Genomic DNA, 19087 nt, shown 5'->3' with positions numbered 1-19087 from the left:
ATGTACGGATCCATCCGAATTCAATACTTTTGGTTTAAACTGTATGTATGTGTTAAAAGATCCAATAAGTAAAACATCAAAGTTTGAACCTAATACATTAAATCATGAGTTGTGATAGAAGTTCAAACTCAACCCTTAATGTTCAAATCCTAGATTATGCTCTAGATGTAAACAAGAAACACTCCATGTAAAACACTATGTTACTTTTGATCCGGTACCTATGCCGGTGGGAAGTAGCAAATACTCGGTAAAATTAATCGAAACTCCACTTTTTCACTAGATATAAATAAGAAAGACTCCACCTTTTTCTCTCTCTCTAGCTAGGGTTTGCAGTTCCCTTCTACATTTCTTTCACAGTTTTGGTTGACCAGTTAGAAGAGAAAGAGGATCAACTATTACCCATATAAGAAAATCAAATAAAAAAAATAAGGGGTTAAAATGGGTAGGGGAAGAGTGGAACTGAAGAAGATAGAAAACAAGATTAATAGGCAAGTCACTTTTGCTAAGAGGAGAAATGGACTTCTCAAGAAAGCATATGAACTCTCTGTCCTTTGTGAAGCTGAAGTTGCTCTCATCATTTTCTCTACCCGTGGAAAGCTTTATGAGTTCTCTAGCACCTCCAAGTACTAATCTTCATCCCTCTTTAATTTTTTTTATATATATAAATGTTTACTTTTGTGTTTTTGTGGATCTGATATATTTTTTCTCTGATTTTTTTTAATGGCTTAAATCAGTTTAAAGCAACCAACTTTCTAGTATAGTTTTTTTTCCTTCTATTTTTACATGTATATATGGAAAGCATTTTCTTAGATCTTTCTTAATGCAAATTTAGGTTTTCAGCTGTTCATCTAACTGTTTTGATCCAAAAATGTTTTGTGAGATCTGAATATTTTGAGCTATGTCACTTTTGCTCTTTCAACTGTCTGATTTTTTTTGTTTGTATGGAAAGGATTTTTTTGGATCTTAAACATTCTAATAAATATATATATATATATATATATATATACACACACACACATATATATGGGAAGGATATTTTTTGGATCTTTTGCCAATACAAAATTAGGTTTTCAGCTGGTCATCTAACTGTTTCTACCGAAATATATTTTAAAAAGGGAAGAAAAAGAATAGTGAGTAGGAGACACAAATGTTTAATTTGTAAACACTGGCTGACAATGTATTGAACTAAAAAAGAGTGTAAAGAATTTTTACCCTAGCAGTGTATTTTAATCTATTTTAGCAGTTGATATGTTTTGTTTTCTAAGATACTAATCCCACTTTTTATGAACGAATAGTATAGTTTTTTTAAAAAATATTGCCTGTGTTCTTTAATCAGATATATATATGCACACAGTCTTTGTGTATTCTTATTTTCTTCGAAATAAAAGGAATAAAGGGTACCTCCAGATCTGGAGATGAGCTTTATTTTTCATAACTTTTTGTGTTTCTCCAAATACATTGGAAAAACCAGATAAAACATTGTTCCTCTGTTTTTACACATCCCTTGATGTCCATCTGAAATCTTTTCAAAGATGACAGAACTTTAGATAAGAATATCCTCTTAAATGTATTTATTTTTGTGTCACTGTGAATTTTTTTTTTTCTTTCAACAGTCTTGACTTTCTGTTCAATGGCTTGAGGCCACTCCAAAGAATATCAATTTTCTAGTTTAAGTTTACTTTTTCTGTTCTTTTACATGGTGTGACAAGGATTTTCTTGGATTTATCTCAATGCAAAATTAGGTTTTCACAGGTCATCTACTGGTTTCTAACCAAAAACTATTCCGAAAACAAACAAACTTCAAACTAAAAGATGGTTGTCTTTTAAACTGCAGTCCCATTGCATATTTTTCTCACTTCAGATGTCTTTCACGGATTAGTTTGAGAACTTTGATATAATGGTAAGAGCATGATGCAATATAGACCCACCTCACGAGTTCGAACATAATGAATTTCAAAACGCTCATCAACTAACCCTCGGAATTTCTCAATTATAAAGAAAATGAAAAAAGAATTCTTTTAAAAGAAACTATGAGTACGAAATTAAAGAAGAAAAAAAGAAAGAGTTTGACACATTAAATGTATGCCTCGAATTTGAGATCTCTTTTTTCTTCTTATAATCGAGAAATTCCTGAGAGCTAGTTGACACATGGTTCAAAACTCGTGCGTAGATAATAATGTGCTCTTTTCTTTATCTTTCTCCATTTAAATTCTAGGCATTTATCTGAAACATGATTTAAAACGAGTAGCACTCTTACCACTCGCTCATGATAAAAGAGCTAAGGGACTTAAAAACTATATTTCTTTAGAACTTGTGGTCTTAAGCATATAATGATATTTATGTAATTATAAAAATATGTTATTGATTGTAAAATGAGAAGTCTAGAATAAAAATATTCTTAAATATAAAATGTGTTACGTATTTTCTTAAAACACTCTAAAAATGAACGGGTATCATACAAAATGGAACAGAAAGAGTGTCATAACATAATCTCTGTGTTTTGATCCTTTCGAGACAAAAGGAATAAAGGGCCGTACATGCAGATCTGCAAGAAGAGTTTTATTTTCATGATATTGTGTACCTTCCCAAATTCCTTGGAATAACCAGATAAAACATTGTTCCTCAGTTTTTTCAATATTTTCTTGTATATGAGGACCATGACAAAATCTTTTCAAGTATAACATAATTTTAAATAAAATATTTTTCTTTCTGTTAGTCAAAATTAATCTTCAAAATGGGTGTTTTATTTTCCTTTTTTCTTGTTGGATCTTACAAAAAAGTTATAAATCTCGATAGCTCACTTGCGAGTGCTCAAAAAGTGTGTTGCTGTTTGTTTATGAAGCTAGCGCCTACATCTTTTTTGGTATCAATCTTTAACGAGAAGATGAAAAATAAGAAGTTTTACTATTCCATGCCTTTGGCTGCGAGAACCTTAATATTTTAGTAATACTATCTTGCAATCAATGATTTATATAGGTATTTGAATCGATTTATAGTCCTAGTGAAATGTTATATGACCTATGCATTACATTAGAAAAAGATGAAGAAAGCAATATTAATACCTACGAAATAATGAACTTCTTCATGTACCATGAACTGCCCTTTCTCTACTAACTGCATGGATATAATCGGGAACATATTGTACTTATTAGCTGTGAAGGAAGACCATTTTGAAAGAGAGATACGGTTCGTTTTGTTCGAAGATAAGTTATACGAGAATTATAATATAAGGATTAGTAATATAAGAATTAGTAATATAAGAATTAGTAATACATGAATTATTTTTTATTGGATGTTTGGTTCATTGCACTTTTATTGGATATACAAGTTATCATTTAAAATATTTGCTTATTTTGTACACTAAAAAATAATGAGTTTACAATTATACTCTTGGATGCTTGACCTTCATTGGCTTCTAGGAAAAATACAAGGCTAATTTTGTTCCTTTGGTGCTTTATCCACGTATAAGTTATATATGGATAAGTTATTTCATATTGTTGGTGGTATAACTTAATGGATTAATTGGTGTATTAAGTTATACATACTTTCTTATTACAAACTAAATACGCTATTGGATAAGCCTATACCAAATTATATACCATGATTATTTTCCTTATAGATCATACCAAAGGATCATAGAAGTCTAGTGTTTACTTTTAACCATTTAAACTACATTCTAATTAAGTAGCCGTGAAAACAAGACAAGAATCTCATCTTTCATTCTTTTCGGTATTACTCTTCTCACGTGGAGAAAAACTTTGGTAGCGTTCAACTGTGTAATTATCTTATCTAAAAAATTAAGTTGTAAGAAAGAGCACATTTTAATTTGTTTAATTATGTCTTCAATACGTCCCCTCACGTGCGGACTTGATTATTTTTATTGTCAAACATATAAAAATTCTTTTTGATATTGGGTGGGCTATGAGACTCGAACCTAGGTGCCTGCTCTGGAACCATGTTAAAGTGTGTGACCATTTCAACTAACATGTTAAATTTTTAGATAGAGGGTCAAACACTTCAACAAGTAGTTGTCCTAGAATTTGGTTTTCAATTGTAGTCAAGTCTCTCTTCCACATCTTGTTTCTTATTCTTACATGCAGTGTTACTAAACACCATGGTTTTGTTGCATAAAAGCAATGAAGCGATGTGAAAAGAGGAGTTATCATTTCATAGGTGATGCCATGCCCTTTAAACAAAGATTCACAAAGTGATCCAAATAGAAAGCGTATTCTTTGATTCTCAACTTTAAGGATTTGGATTAGCATTTATAATATTATATTTTGGATGTTATTATTTGTTTTAATTTAAATTTGATTGTTATAATACTAATTCATATGTTAGGTATCTTTTAAATTTTCTATAATTGTCGCTTTTCTCTTCATGCACTATAAGGATCTTGTCACTTTTTTTGTACTTTTCACTTTAAAAACACTGATTATAAGATGTTTTAAAGTGTGTACATATCCGTTAAGGTCATTATTCCAATAAAAGTTTTTTTCCTTTACTTTGTTGTATAATGATAGTTTATGTTACTTGGATAATCGTTGGAAAGTGAACATGTGAATATTCTTGGTGTCAACCCTACATTCTTAAAATTTTAAGTTTTTGTTCTTCTTCTTTCAAATGTATCAGCACCCTCAAAACCCTTGAAAGGTACCAAAAATGCAGCTACGGGACGTTAGAAGTCAAACAATCTGGCAGAGATTCAAATGAGGTAAATTAAATCCAGAAATCTTGCTACTAGACTTTCTCAGATTTGTTGTTTTCTTGTTGCTCGTTTGAACGGAAATATATATAAATTTGCTATGAAATTCATCTTCCATTTACAGGAAAAGTTCTATAGGGAGTACTTAAAGCTTAAAGCCAAATATGAGTCCCTGCAGCGATATCAACGGTAACTCGCCTTTCTTTAATGCTACTTTAAAATCAGACTTATTTGCACCAGATGTTTGAACGGATTTTGTTGCAACTACAGACTCCTACTAAACGTCATTAATTGTTTCACGGATGGTTTAATAGTTTTTGTGGCGGTAACAGAAAAGTCATTCTCGAATAGTGATATGAGAGTTACCATTGATGGTTTAATGATTCGCCATAAAAGTCTTTATTCAGCAGCGACTTGCTCAAATTCTATTTTGTGGCGTATTTGTTTAATTTAATTTTCTGGCATTTTTGTCGCCACAAAATGTGTCTTTTCAATAAGATTGGTAATGGAAGTAATTCCTATAATCCTGTGATCGTCACTAAAAACATCTTGTAGCGACTTTAAAAGGCCGATTTCTTGTAGCACGTTTTCTGGAGACTGTTTACAATCTTTCCCTGTTAATTTCCGGCATAACAAAGTTTTTCTTTTTCGCACCAATTGAAATAGTGGTTTCAGAAAAGGCCAATTGTGCAAATGCTCCCTTTAATCATGTAACTGATAAGGTAATCCTGTATTAGATCTCTTACACTGGACTAGATTCTCTAGTCCATATAGCTAACATATTTGACATTTTCTTTGGCAGACACCTTCTTGGGGATGAACTGGGCCCTCTAAACATAGATGAGCTTGAGCACCTTGAACTTCAGCTGGATACTTCCCTCAAACATATAAAATCCACCAGGGTAAGCAAACTGTAGATGCATATACTCCATCATTAAAAAAAAAAGCAATTCCTTTTTTTTTATTAAATGGTGTGCCCGAATCAGCTTGCGCGCACCTCACGAATATTTGTTGCCCCATCAGTACAAGTTTTGGGTAATTTTTCATAGATAGAAAAAAACTATCTAACCTTTTTTCTTCTAACATATATGTTGACATTTGAACCATGATCTGCCATGTTTTTACCCAATTCATTGACCACTAAGTTACTTTTTTAATTGGGTTCAAGAAAAATTAATGTTTTTGATATTGTGTTATGACATGTATAACACATAAATGACCAATTTTACATTTTTTTGTCCAGAATCTACTGGCTGCCAACTAATCTAGATTTGTGCCATAGAATAAACCAAAAGAATAACTCGAAATGTTTGAAGTGTTATATTACTCTAGGGAGATAACTTGTTTAATTTAAGTATCCATCTCTTTTGGTGGCTTTCCAGACACAGTTGATGCTTGACCAGCTTACTGATCTTCAAACTAAGGTAATCTACATTTGGTTCCTAATATTCTTGGATAAATTTCACATATTGTTCCTCTATTTATATGTCAATTACAGGAGAAGTTGTGGATTGAAGCAAACAAGGGTCTTGAAAGAAAGGTAGGGTAGACTTAGCTCATTCTTGGACTTTATATATTGTAAAACTTCCCCTGATTGTGTTTTATTTTCCTTGTTTCATTCCATATATGAAATTAACTTTCACACTGATACTGATAGTATAAAAGAATATTTCACTATTACAATAAAAGATAACTACACTACTACAGGGTCACTGCCCATAATAAGTGAATTTTGTAACCTTAAAATTAAGGTATGCAATCTCTACTATAATAGGTTAAATTGCACTAGTAATGTAAAAGAATATAAATGTTGTTTGTGTATTTTTTTTTATACGATGTCCGTGTATATATATTATATCCATGTTCTAAATACTTCATTAATTATTTCTTAGATCTAATTTTATATCTTATGGATGAATCCTACAAATCATGCTGCAATGATTAAACTTTTATATATAGCTGGAAGAAATTTATGCTGAGAACAACCTTCAACAATCATGGGGAGGTGGTGAGCAAAGTGGCGCTTACAGCCAGCAGCATCCTCAAACTCAGGGTTTTTTCCAACCTCTAGAATGCAACTCCACTTTGCAAATAGGGTAAGGTTCTTATTTGATTAATTATTACTCCTAATTGTACTCCCTTTCATTTTAGGTGAAAGTGTTTAACTGGATAAGAATTTCAATAAAGAAATATTTTTTGAACTTGGAGTCATAAACATGATATTTCTATAGCTATAAAATCATGTCATTGAGCAGTTTAAAGTAAATTATTTTTAAATATAAAAATATGTTGGCCGAAAAAGATTGAGTCACATAAAATGAAACAAAGGAAGATAAAATGAAACAAAGGAAGTTGTATTTTCAACTATATGTTGGGATGGATGTATATGGGAAATAGATCTGCAAAGCACATTCACTGTCTTCCACTCTGAATTATTTTGTTGAGAAAAGATCAATAAAATAATGCGCGAAATAGTACTTTATATTCATTAACTTAAAATTCTGGATCCATCTATATCATATATTCCCGACTCAGAATGGGGATAGACTAAAGGATTATTTTCCTTTGATGATAGGTATGATCCAGCAAGTTCAAGCCAAATAACAGCTGTAACCAGTGGCCAGAACATCAATGGCATAGTCCCAGGTTGGATGCTGTGAATGTTCCTTAAAAGAAATCTTCATGTCATATCATAAGCAAATAAAATGCAGTTATTCAGCTATCTAAGGACTGTAACCTCCTTTCTCTTACTTTCTGATTTTGTGCAAAGCGCTGTGGATATCCTTATACAGTTGCTTTGAGATGTTTGTAGAATAATTCTATGACACATTTAAAACATTTTACTACAATTTTTATAATGTGACAATTACAAAGCTTCAACTTTAAGATAATATCATTGTTTTAGTTTATTTTTTACTGATAGTTTAAGGAAGAAAGATGTATGGAGCATTTGTATATGCTAGGCACAAAATGTGCTTTAACGACTTAAAACAAAAAAGTTGGATGTAATTGGCAGGTAAATAATTGGAAGTAGAATTAAAAAGATAACAAATCCGTGCAATTACCATTCAAATATTCCTCTATTTGTAAGGCTTTCATCTCGTACAACTCAATTAAAAATACCCAAATACTAATTACGGCGGATATACATAGAAAGTTTTAATCTTGATCAGAAACAAATCACGAGAACAAGAAAGAAGCGGAATTAATTTATAAATTTCTCAGAAACAAACAACTGATGAATTATGAATTTTGCAAGTTCATTTTATTAGTTGAATGGGTATTTTCCAGGATAAAAAAATGACAAGCTTCAAAAAAACATATAGGAGAATTGTTTTCTTCCCCTTAGTAGTTAGTACTAATATAATGCTTCTGCTCCTAAGAAGAAATTATTTTTTTCAGCTTTTCTTAAAAAAAAAAAAAAAAAGATTCTCGGTGGCTATTAATAGCACAGTTAACATAGGACTATAAGACTAGTACTGTATTACTGGGCCTCAATCCAGTAGTCACATCTACAGAGAGGACAGTAGAGTCAATGGTGTAAGATTCTTGGACCTTTCGCCCAATAAATTCTTCTATGGATAAGGCGGGGTGAAATTCAAAAATAGCTAGATTTACAAGTGGTAATTGAAAAATAATCACCGTTTCAAAAGTAATCAAAATTTAGCCATTTTTCATATAAAGATAAATTTGAACGAAAACACTGTTCAAAATCCGGAAAATATTTCAACATATATACTGGAGTTCCACTATAATATACTGAAATTCCAGCATAATATGCTGGAAGTTCATGCACAGGTGCTCCAATCTCCGGTATATTATGCTGAAACTTTCCGTGTGTTGGAGTTCCAGCATAATATGCTGGAAGTTCATATACTGGTGCACCAATTTCTAGTATATTATGCTGGAACTTTCCGTGTTGCAGCAAAATAGTAGCTATTTTTCAATGACTTTGCAAACGCTGGCTATTTTTCAATTATCAGTCCGAAAATTAACTAGTTTGTGCTATTTTCACTATAATGCCACGCGAATGGCTAGCCCATTAGAGTTTACAATCGCCGCTGACCCTAAAAGTTGGTTTATAGGAGTAGTAATAGCCCTCCCAATTATTTAAGTTAATTTTTCAAACGACCACTCGACTTAATAAAATTATCTAGTAAAGTCATTTATCTTTCTTTTGTCCCAATAAAGTCACTCTAGTTTATACATATACCCTAGAAAGTAACATGGCTAGAAACCCACTTAAAAGGTGACTTTGCCATTTATACCATATACTATTTGCTAGATTATATTTGAGAGATATAGGTGGTGAATATATATATAGTACCATTATATTTGAGAAATGTTCAATATATAAGAGTAGTGTTTAATAACTTTAATGTGCCTATTAGCCTATGTTAGAGTTTGTCTTGATTTTTTTATCATATTTGAATTTTACCTGTTACTTGAAGGAAAATAAAATATTTATCATAATTAATTTTACTTTTCGGCTATACTCATCTGGACCAAGTCCACAGACAATCCATTTCTTGGCTTTGTCGTTCTTCTCCCACTTCTTCATGTCCTCGACATTGCAATCAACTCTTGTCTTTGGTACATCTTCTCCTTCAGCATTTTTCTTCAAAGTAGGCAGTGGATCATCAGTAATTATGTCCCATAGCTCGTAATCTTCTGCCACCATGTGATCTCTCATCCTTGTTTTCCACCGAGAGTAGTACTGGCCATTGAAGAGTGGTGGCCTAGCAATGAATTACCCTTCCCAATTTTCAGGTGGTGCACTCATCTTGATCTTTTCCTAAGGTGTTAGCCTCTTCAAGGATAACCCCCTCTGATACCAATTGATGTTTTATACTTACCAGACAAGAGGGGGAGGGAGGTGATTTGTGTGGTATCCAAGTTTTCGCGTGCACTGATTATAGAAGGACCTGGTTCTTCTATGCTTTTTTAATATATTGTTGCGGAATAAATAATACAGAAAGTAAAGAACACAAGTATTTTTACGTGAAAAATAATCGGCTCAAAAGGTGAACAAACCACGACATACTTCCTAGTAGAATATTTTCCAAAACTTCACTACAACTTTGAGCCAAAACAACAATGTTTAAAAACTCTTGTAAATGTAAGGATTACCTATAACCCTTGTAGCAACCAGCCACAGGTTGTTGCGACTGCTTCAAGTTAACTCTAACTTGAACAATACAACTCAAGTATCTAATACAATTTGCTTCTAATAAAGCTGAAAGGTATAACTCAAAAGCTCTACTGCACTTGAATTAGAATAAAAGACAGACACATGGAACTGGTTCTTCTATCTGGTTCATGTAGCTCCAGGTTCACACTCTTGAAACACATAGGAATTGCTTGCAAAATATAAAGCATTTTGCTCTCAATTCTTGCTTAACTTCAGCGTTTGTATGTCACCTATAAAAGAGAACACAATTGATATATATATAGTTAGTAGGATTAGGATTAACTAGAAGTCTAATACTTTACTCTTCCTTGGTGGAAGAGTTCTAGTTAACTTCTGTAACGACCCGAGCAGTCATTTTGAGAATTAGCATCGCGTTCGGCGGCTTTAGGTCTTGAGCAGCTTTGTATTATGTGTCATAGCTTCCGTGTGTGGCCAATTTCGGTTATCGGATGATTCGGGGTCAATTTGGAGGAAGAATTCTTGTTTTTGAAGTTTAAGCGGTAAGAGTTGATAGGAATTTGACTTTTCTGTAGGCGACTCCGAAATGGAGTTTTGATGATTCCAATAGCTCCGTATGGTGATTTTGGACTTAGGCATACGTCCGGATTTGGATTTTGAGGTCCGTAGGATAATTTGAAGTATTTTGGCAAAAATTGGAAAGTTGAAGTTTTGGAAGGATAAGAGGTTTGACCGGGAGTTAACTTTGTTGATATCGGACTCAGATTGCGATTCTGAGAGTTGGATTAGCTCCGTTATGTCATTTCGGGTTGATTGAATATGTTTCGGCACGAGTTTTGAAAGTTGGAAGATTTGAAAGTTCATAAGTTCGATTCGTGGTGCGATTTGTAGTTTCGACGTTGTTTGATGTGATTTGAGACCTCAAGCGGGTACATTATATTATGGAACTTGTTGGTATGTTTCGATGGGGTCCCGAGTGTGTTTCGGATGGGTTATGGGTCAAATTTCCCTTGTTTAGAGTTACTGATAACTAGTGTTTGATAACCTCCTTCGCGATCGCGTAGAGTTAGCCGCGATCGCGTATTGTATTTGTTGACTTGCCACACTTTCTTCTTCGCGTTTGCATGGATAGGACCGCGATCGTGTACGTTGAGGCTATGGTGAACCGCATTCGCACTCTTCTTTCTGCGATCGCATAGTACTTTTCTTTGGGCAGTGATATTTCACCTTCGCGATCGCATTCCTTTTTTTGCGATTGCATAGTGTTTCTCTTGGCAGCTGATGATTCTTTCTTCGCGATCGCATATGAATTTTCGCGATCGCGCTGCATGTTACCTGGGCAGCAAAATATAATTTTCAAAATCGTGGATTTTGTCCATTTTTCATCTTTTTGAGCTAGAGACCTCAGATTTGAGCGATATTTCGTGGGTTTTTCAAGCAAATCATTGGGGTAAGTGTTCTTCACCTATAATTTATTATATTTCATGATTCCATCTTTATTTTTAATATTAAATTAGTGGTTTGAGTTGAGGAAAATGGAAAATTTTGTAAAACTCTTTCATAATGTAAAATGATGATTTGGAGGACGAATTGATATCGAAATTTGGTAATTCTTGTATGGTTAGACTCGTTATCGAATGGGTGTTCGAATTTTATAATTTTGGTCGGGTTCCGAAATGCGAGCCCGGGGGTTGACTTTTGGGTTGATGTTTTAGTTTTTGTTAAAGATTGAAGCTTTATTATCCGGAATTATTTTCTATGAGTTTTATTTATGAATTGAATTTATTTTGGCTAGATTTGCGCAGTCCGGATGTTGTTTCACTCGAGAAAGTCATTTTAGAGTATCGGTCTAATTTCTTTGAGGTAAGTATCTTGCCTAACTTTGTGTGGGGGAACTGCACTTTGTGGCTAAATAGAAAAATTTGTCGCTAATCTCATTTAGCGATGGATTATCAAGAAATTCTGCTAGCTACGAGCGTTTTAGCGACAGATTAGCGACAATGTTCGTAGCTAATTCCAGTTTTTTTTTTGTAGTGAATTCCCCATTTACTGAATTCACCCTTACGTGTCTTATTTGGAATTAATTGCTTCATGTTCTACCCTTATTGCCGATTAAACTCTTATGTGCCTTAACTGAAGTTGTTGCCTCTTTTATTGCCATATTATCCTTTCCGTAATTGTGTATCCTTGATTGAAGTTATCATTATCTTTTTCGTAATTGCCTATTATTAATTGAAGTTATTATTATCTCACCCATAATTTGCTTATCCTTAATTGAATTTGTTGTATCTTTTCCGCAATTGCTCAACCCTAAATGAAGTTTTGTTATCTCTTATCATTGTTGACTTATCCTTATTTGGAATCATTGATTCATGTTATCCCTCTTATCGTTGAATTATACTTCTGTGGAATCATTGCTACACATTATCTCTTCCTTATTGAGCTATTCTTGTTTAGACCATTATTCTCTGTTGTGTCTTTCTTTTGAGCTCGTTCTTCCGTTTCTTTGTGTTTTGAAGTTCCTGAGTTGATTTACTTGCCATATTCTCGTATTATTGTCATTGTTGCTATTGTATTCAGTGTTGTTGAGCCGAGGTCTATGCGTGGTTATGATATTAAAATTATTTTGAGGAAATGTTGTGGCATATGGGCACATATTGTGAAAGTCATTTTGTTGAGTTTGTTATATTTTGGCATACGTGTTATTGTTGAGATAATTGTTATGTTGCTTGCACGAAGTTACTGCAGTACTGTTGTTATTGTGTTTGCACGAGGTTTCTGTCGTGCTGTTGTTATTGTGTTGCACGAGGTTTCTGCCGTGTTGTTGTTATTATTGATACGCATGAGGTGGTATAAGGTCTGGGTGTTGAAACGCATGCGGTGAGATAAGGTGTGCTTTAAATACGTGGCTAGTAGGGGAACTACTAGAAGCCATGCGGTGTGATGAGATGGCTAAAACGCGGGATGCTATTTCGGAAAGAATGATTTTCAAAAAACTAAATGTAAAGGCTCTCGCGGTGATATAAGGAAAGTTTGTGATTCATTTTATGATTTGAGACTATGAGGTGATACCTCGGTAGGGCTCTTTTTGTTATTTCCCCATTCTTTTGTACTTGTCTTTGATTGTTGTCTTCTTATCATACTATTAATTGTCTTACTCCGTGGTGCACTATTTGCTTAGTTCTATGTAGCTAATCTTGTTGTGCTAGTCGTTGCTTCAACTTCATTGCTGCCTTTATATGTACATTTCGTGGTGATCATTTCTTATGTGTCATTCATTGTCTCTACTCTTATATGTTGGCTTGAATTGTGGTAAAACATTTGCACAAGCATACACCTAATTAAATCACCCATATCAGTTTTAAAAGATGAATCATGACGTTATTGACCATTATACGTACTCTTGTCTACTTGCCTTCTGTGTGAGGATTGTTTTATTGGCACGTGAGTCGTCCGTGCGGTTATGAGTTGTAATGTGGGTACAAGATGTCAAGTGATTAGGGTTCATGAATTGGGACCCGTGAGCTGTGATTATGAGGTTCAATACCTCGTGGAAATGCCTGAACAGATCTGGTGTGAAAACGGGTCTTCTTATTGAGTTGTTGTTGGTTTTCCTTTATTTAGTTTCACTGGACTTAGACTGTGATCAGCTTACTCTACAACATTATTACCTGACTGCTTCCTGTTGAACATTGTTGTTACTAGTGTATCTTTGCAAGTATTATTTTGTATTCCTTATCTTGCTTAGCTTTATATTAATATTGTTTCTCTGTTAGTTCACCTTCACGCTTGTTCAGGTTGTTTAGTACGGTAGGTGTCTTGATCTGTCACTCATCACTATTCCACCGAGGTTAGTCTTGATACTTACTGGGTACCGCTGTGGTGTACTCATACTACGCTTCTGCATATTTTTGTGCATATCCAGGTGTCTCGGTTATTGTTGATTATTAGCTAGCTGTTCGAGCACTGCTGTGGAGACTCAAGGTAAACCTGTCATCGCGTTCGCAGGCCTCAGAGTCACCTTCTATTATTGTACTTGTACAATTTAATTCTATTCTGAACTGTTGTATTTAGAGACTTTCTAGCAAACCAAGTAGAGCTTATGACTTGTACTACCGGTTTTGGGATATTATTTCATGTTGTAAATATTGAGTTCATTTAGAAATATCCGGGTTTTGCTTAATAGTTTTGTTGGTTAATTTTTGTCAATTTTTTTCAGTAAGTGTTAGGCTTACCTAGTCGTAGAGACTAGGTGCCGTCACGACATCCTACGGAGGAAAATTGGGGTCGTGACAACTTCAATCTCTAACTCTTTCCTTATCTAGGATAGAGTTCTCTTTAAGTAAGGAGTCCTTCTCCTTATCAATTATGCAAGCTTTTCGTTCAGGGATTCTCAGATATAGCCACTTATACTTATCCCTTGCACGTGCATGCCTTTTGCTTGAATTTGACTGTGCCTTGTGTACACTGTCCATGGACCTAGTTCATGCATGTGTTCCTTTGTCAATCATCAAAACCAAAATCACTCAGGCCAATAAATTTCCCCTTTTTGATGATGACAAATGTGTGCTTTTCAGAAACATGAAACATGTTTCAACTCAGCTCAACATCAAACACAATGTCAGCACACTTTCTATTTAAAGTCTCAAATCATCAAGGACCAGGTTCATTAGATTATAAATATCACAGTCCAAAGCAAAAGCACAACCTATCTTTCCCTTTTTGTCATCATCAAAAAGTTGCATTATTTAGTTAAGTAACCAGATTTTAGCAGATCTTACTCATGACCCTTGAGGCTACTTCAAATGCAATCATAGATTTAATATTCTCTTATCAATCTAAGGATATTAGCCATCTAAGAAATATCAACAAATAATTAGAGCAAAGGCAGTGAATATTATTGATAAGATTATTCCACAAAGCATAAAAAGAAATAAAATCACTAACCATGAGCAAAAAAGAAAAAAAATATCCTACTTGGGTCACTGGTTACAAACTAGGTTTAGGAAGGGTTTAGGACTGGGAAGGACCAGGTACTTGGTTTCTGTCCTGAAGCAGCTTTAACATGTTTTGAAGAATGTCCCCATTCTTCTCTTTCTCCTTTGCAAGCTCATTCTTGAGAGAGTCCCTCTCAATTTCCACTTCAGTCAGCCTCTTCTTCAGCCTTTCAATCTCAGCATTCTTAGTCCCACTCTCCTGCTCCAATGCTGTCACTTTGTTATCCTTGGACACCCTCTTGGATGAACCAGATTCTTTGGGGGCAGTATGGACTTCATAGTCATAGCCAGTCAAAGTGCAGACCCAAAGTAGTCTTTACTCGTCCAAACATCCCATTTCTTAAGGGGAACCTTAAAGTGATCAAGCACAATAGTGAGGATAAATCCATAGGGGATGACATGAGTTCTAGTGCCACAAACCACCCTATGAAAGATCTGGATTATGAACCCCGGCCAATTGATCTACTTTTTACTATCCAAGCAATCCATAAAGACCAGGTCCATGAAGGTAGCAATGTGCCTTCTTTTTTGCCTCGGCAGAACCACTCTGTTGACAAATTCAAAGAGCACTTTCTGCGCAGGTTTCATTTCACTCTTATAAACAGCCCTGGGTTCTTGCTCTAAGTCCCTATCAGCAAATTTTCTAGTGATGGCCAGTGAGGTAGGTAGATTCTCTAGACTAGGCCACATCAACCTTTTGTAGTCATTATAGCCCTCAGTAGATATCCCCAGAATATCCCCTAGCTCTTTGTCATCAAAGCTCACCTTCACTCCTTTCACTTCACTATTGACTCTACCATTTACAATCTCACAATTAGCAAAGATCTCAATGATCTCATCTCTGTCTAACCTTCCTTCCAACTGAAGGACCATGTCCTTCCAGCCTTGTATCTCCAATTTTTCCAGCAACAGAACCATCCCTTCTTCTTATAAATCACTAAGACCTCCATTTTAGGATTGTTCTCTTCTGGAACTTCACTACATTATCCTTTTCTTCACCAGTCTCTTCTTCTTCACTTTCTTCCTCCACAATTGAACTTTTCTTGATTTCCTGGCAGGCCTGTTTCTTGTTGCCAAGGCAGAGCTCTCTGTCTCAACAAACTTTTCTGGAGACTTCTTCTTCTTAGAAGTCTCTCTCTTTTTAGCACTAGGAGTCACAACCTCCATTTCCTTTGCCTCATCCTCATCATAAAATACTAGGTCTATCTCTTCTATTTCAATAGCTTCACTTGTTTCACCAACTTTCTTCTTTTCTTTGGCGGCATCTTTCATTGCACTTTTAGATACTGCCTTTTCTAGGTCGGCCCTACTCTGCTTCCTCTGACTCCTTGTAGTTCTTCCTTTTGTGGAAGGAGTCTCTACAGGGATAAAAGAGACAACATTTCTCTTCTTGCCACCCAAATTTGTTCTAGGGATTTTAACTCCTGAACTTTTCTTCTTCTTTTGATTATAACTATCAGACACTTTCTTCAATAGGTCATGGAGGGGTTCCTTCCTAGATCGAACATGATTTTGGAACTTTTTCCTTAGCCTAACCAACCCCTCTATTGCAGTAACATCCCCAAACCCACTGCCTCCTTATTCTCTAATACTCTCTTCTTGCTCAACAACCTCCTGACTCCATAACATCATTGCCCCAGTTTCTTTATTTAAACCAGTAGAAGTGGGTAAGACAATTTCAGCCACTCTTTCTTTTCCCTTTCCCCTCACAACCTCAACACCCTTACTCTCCTTTTCTTTTTCCTTTTCCTTTTTACGTCCAATTTTGCGAGACTCGGAAGTCTCCACACTAGCAATTGTACCAACAAAATGAATCTTTTTTCAAGATTTTCAGCAACATGAGGCAGCATTCAGACACTCAGCTTCAGTAGTAGACAAAGCCACAGAGTTTTGGTTTTTAGTGGCCCAAGACACAAGACATTAGTCAAGAAAGTGTGACATACCTGAAATACTCTTTCTATCCACAAGAAAATCTGCATAATCAATATCAGTATATCCTATTAAGTCAAAATTACTACCTTTTGGATACCATAGGTAAAGATTAGTTGCGCCCATTAAGTATCTCGAGATCCTTTTGATAGCCTTCAAGTGAGACTCCTTTGGATTTGCCTGAAATCTAGTAGAGGCCTACACTGAACCCAATGTTAGGTCTACTAGCAGTGAGATATAACAAAGATCCAATCATTTTCCTATAAATTTTGTGATCAACAGATGAACCAAGTTCATCCAAATCCAATTTCGTGGTTGCTGCTATCGAAGTGTCAATTTCTTTGGAATCTTCTATCTTAAACCTTTTAAGAAACTCTTTCACATACTTTTATTGTTGGATCATAGTTTCATTTGAATTTTGTTTAATTTGTAAGCCTAAAAAGAAATTAAGCTCACCCATCATACTCATTTCAAATTCACTCCCCATTAGCTTAGCAAATTCTTTACTTAACCTATCAGTTGTTACTCCAAAGATTAGATTATCAACATATATCTGAACTACCAAGAGATCTTTACCTTTCTCTTTCAAGAATAAAGTATTGTCAATTTTACCTCTTTTTAGCCATGCTCAAGCAAGAATTTAGACAATCTTTCATACCATGTTCTTGGTGCCTACTTGAGCTCATAAAGTGTCTTTTCAAGCTTGTACACATGATCTAGATATTCCTTGCTTTCAAAGCCAGGAAGTTGCTTGACAAACACTTCTTCCTTTAGATAGCCATTGAGGAAGGTACACTTGACATCCATCTGATGGAGAGTAAATTCCATGTAAGCAGCAAAGGTTATAAAGAGTCTATTGGCTTCTAATCTTACAACTGGAGCAAAAGTCTCATTATAGTTTATGTCCTTGTTCCCTAATTTACTGCTCAATTAACTGGAGTTGCTTGTTGTCCGTGCAAAGAGGAAATAGAGAAGAAGAAGAGAAAAATTATCTGCTGCCTTTTTAAGTAGTGGCCTTTTCTTAAATACGACATTATCTTTTAAATAGCAACTATAAAAGTGGTTTTCTCCCCAATTTGTTTTCCCCCGATCATAGAGGACCTTTTAATTATAAAAAGAACTCCGTTTGTAATTTTTTGTTCTTTAAAATTTGACAATATTATTAGGGAGAAATATTGCATCTCAAGACCAGTTTTTGGCTTCTCTTTTAGAGTTTAGAGGGGTGGTTGGATATAGTTAATTGATGAAGCATTCAACAAAGTACATAGTTGGAGTGTCTTTGTTTTAGACAAGGACATCCCCACTGTCCCCACCAAACCTATACACTATTACGTTCTTTCCTTTCCTTAATGTGAAAGTTCTCTGACTTTAATTTCTTACTTCTTATTTCATATTTAACACGTGGACATATAAATACAGAAAATCTTACATGGTAGTTGTCGTTGATATAAAGAGTATCACTCATCATCACCAACTTCATGCGTATACTTGAAAGTTACTCCTATAGATTTATATCCAAACAAACCAAAAGAATTTCGCTCTAACAAAAGAGAAAAGGGTGTGATCTAAAACTTAACGAAGTGAGTGAAAATTATAGAAAATTAGATTTCAGTAGAGACAAAAAGATATTAGGAGATCTCTTCTTATTTACCTAGGCAGTGTTAGATCATAGTATTATATAATATTTATATTGATAGAAGTTAGCAAATATCAAATAGAATAATTGTAGTATATGCATACTCGCCGAGACACTAAGCAACAACGACAAATAAAACTACACCTTGGTCCCAAGCATAGTGAGTCGACTATACGAATCCTCAGTGGCAATGTTGATCCATTTAAGCTCGTCTCATTCTATTACTATTATATAAAAGATTATTGTAAATTATCGAACCTGAACGTGAAGTACTAATAAGTAATATAACATAAATTAATATAGTTGGCATCGCTTACATAGATCTTGACCTAGGCAAGTAGGCATCACAGTAATTAAAAAAGAACAAGAAACAAAAGAAACAATTATTGAGAAAGCAAACGTCCTAGTATAGGTGTTGTAAGAATAACTTTAACAATTGCTTAGGATGATAACCCAATTATTTTCTTGGAATGGGAAAGTCTAAAATTTACTGATTGCAGCTGAAAACTTAAGCAGGCTTTACGTTGCTATGTCATTTGTCAAGTGTCATCTTCTTTAGACCGTTGAAATGTTAAACTCAAGTTTCAATGAAAACTCACCAAATCCTTGCTTCAAGATTCAGAAAGGCCAACAGCAATATAAAAGAGAGTCATATGAAGAAGAACAACAAA

At 34.4% G+C, this 19087-nt stretch overlaps 1 protein-coding gene across 3 annotated transcripts; it reads left to right on the top strand.

The window, feature by feature from the left end:
• LOC104086928 (agamous-like MADS-box protein MADS2) lies at positions 1-7596 on the top strand. Of its 3 annotated transcripts, XM_009591289.4 has the most exons (8): positions 1-623; positions 4633-4714; positions 4830-4894; positions 5508-5607; positions 6088-6129; positions 6204-6245; positions 6665-6801; positions 7281-7596. In XM_009591289.4, exons 1-8 carry the CDS (start codon positions 439-441, stop codon positions 7363-7365), a joined length of 738 nt encoding a protein of 245 aa, XP_009589584.1. In that variant the 5' UTR covers positions 1-438; the 3' UTR covers positions 7366-7596. The 3 variants fall into 3 exon arrangements, with proteins under 3 accessions (XP_009589584.1, XP_009589597.1, XP_009589591.1); XM_009591302.4 differs by lacking the exon at positions 6088-6129 and having other exon boundaries at positions 309-623; XM_009591296.4 differs by lacking the exon at positions 6204-6245 and having other exon boundaries at positions 309-623.
• The last annotated feature ends 11491 nt before the right edge of the window (positions 7597-19087 follow it).

The sequence above is a fragment of the Nicotiana tomentosiformis genome, chromosome 9 (genome assembly GCF_000390325.3).
Source record: "Nicotiana tomentosiformis chromosome 9, ASM39032v3, whole genome shotgun sequence".
In the NCBI taxonomy this organism is placed as follows: domain Eukaryota; kingdom Viridiplantae; phylum Streptophyta; class Magnoliopsida; order Solanales; family Solanaceae; genus Nicotiana; species Nicotiana tomentosiformis.
The sequence above is the reverse complement of the archived record's forward strand: the minus strand, read 5'-3'. Positions and strand labels throughout refer to the sequence as shown.

Excerpts from the sequence above, each read along its gene's own strand:
- LOC104086928 (XM_009591289.4), top strand. The coding sequence starts at position 439 with ATGGGTAGGGGAAGAGTGGAACTGAAGAAGATAGAAAACAAGATTAAT. Across the intron at positions 624-4,632 it reads GAGTTCTCTAGCACCTCCAA|CACCCTCAAAACCCTTGAAA; the intron begins GTACTAATCTTC and ends CAAATGTATCAG. Across the intron at positions 4,895-5,507 it reads TCCCTGCAGCGATATCAACG|ACACCTTCTTGGGGATGAAC; the intron begins GTAACTCGCCTT and ends TTTCTTTGGCAG.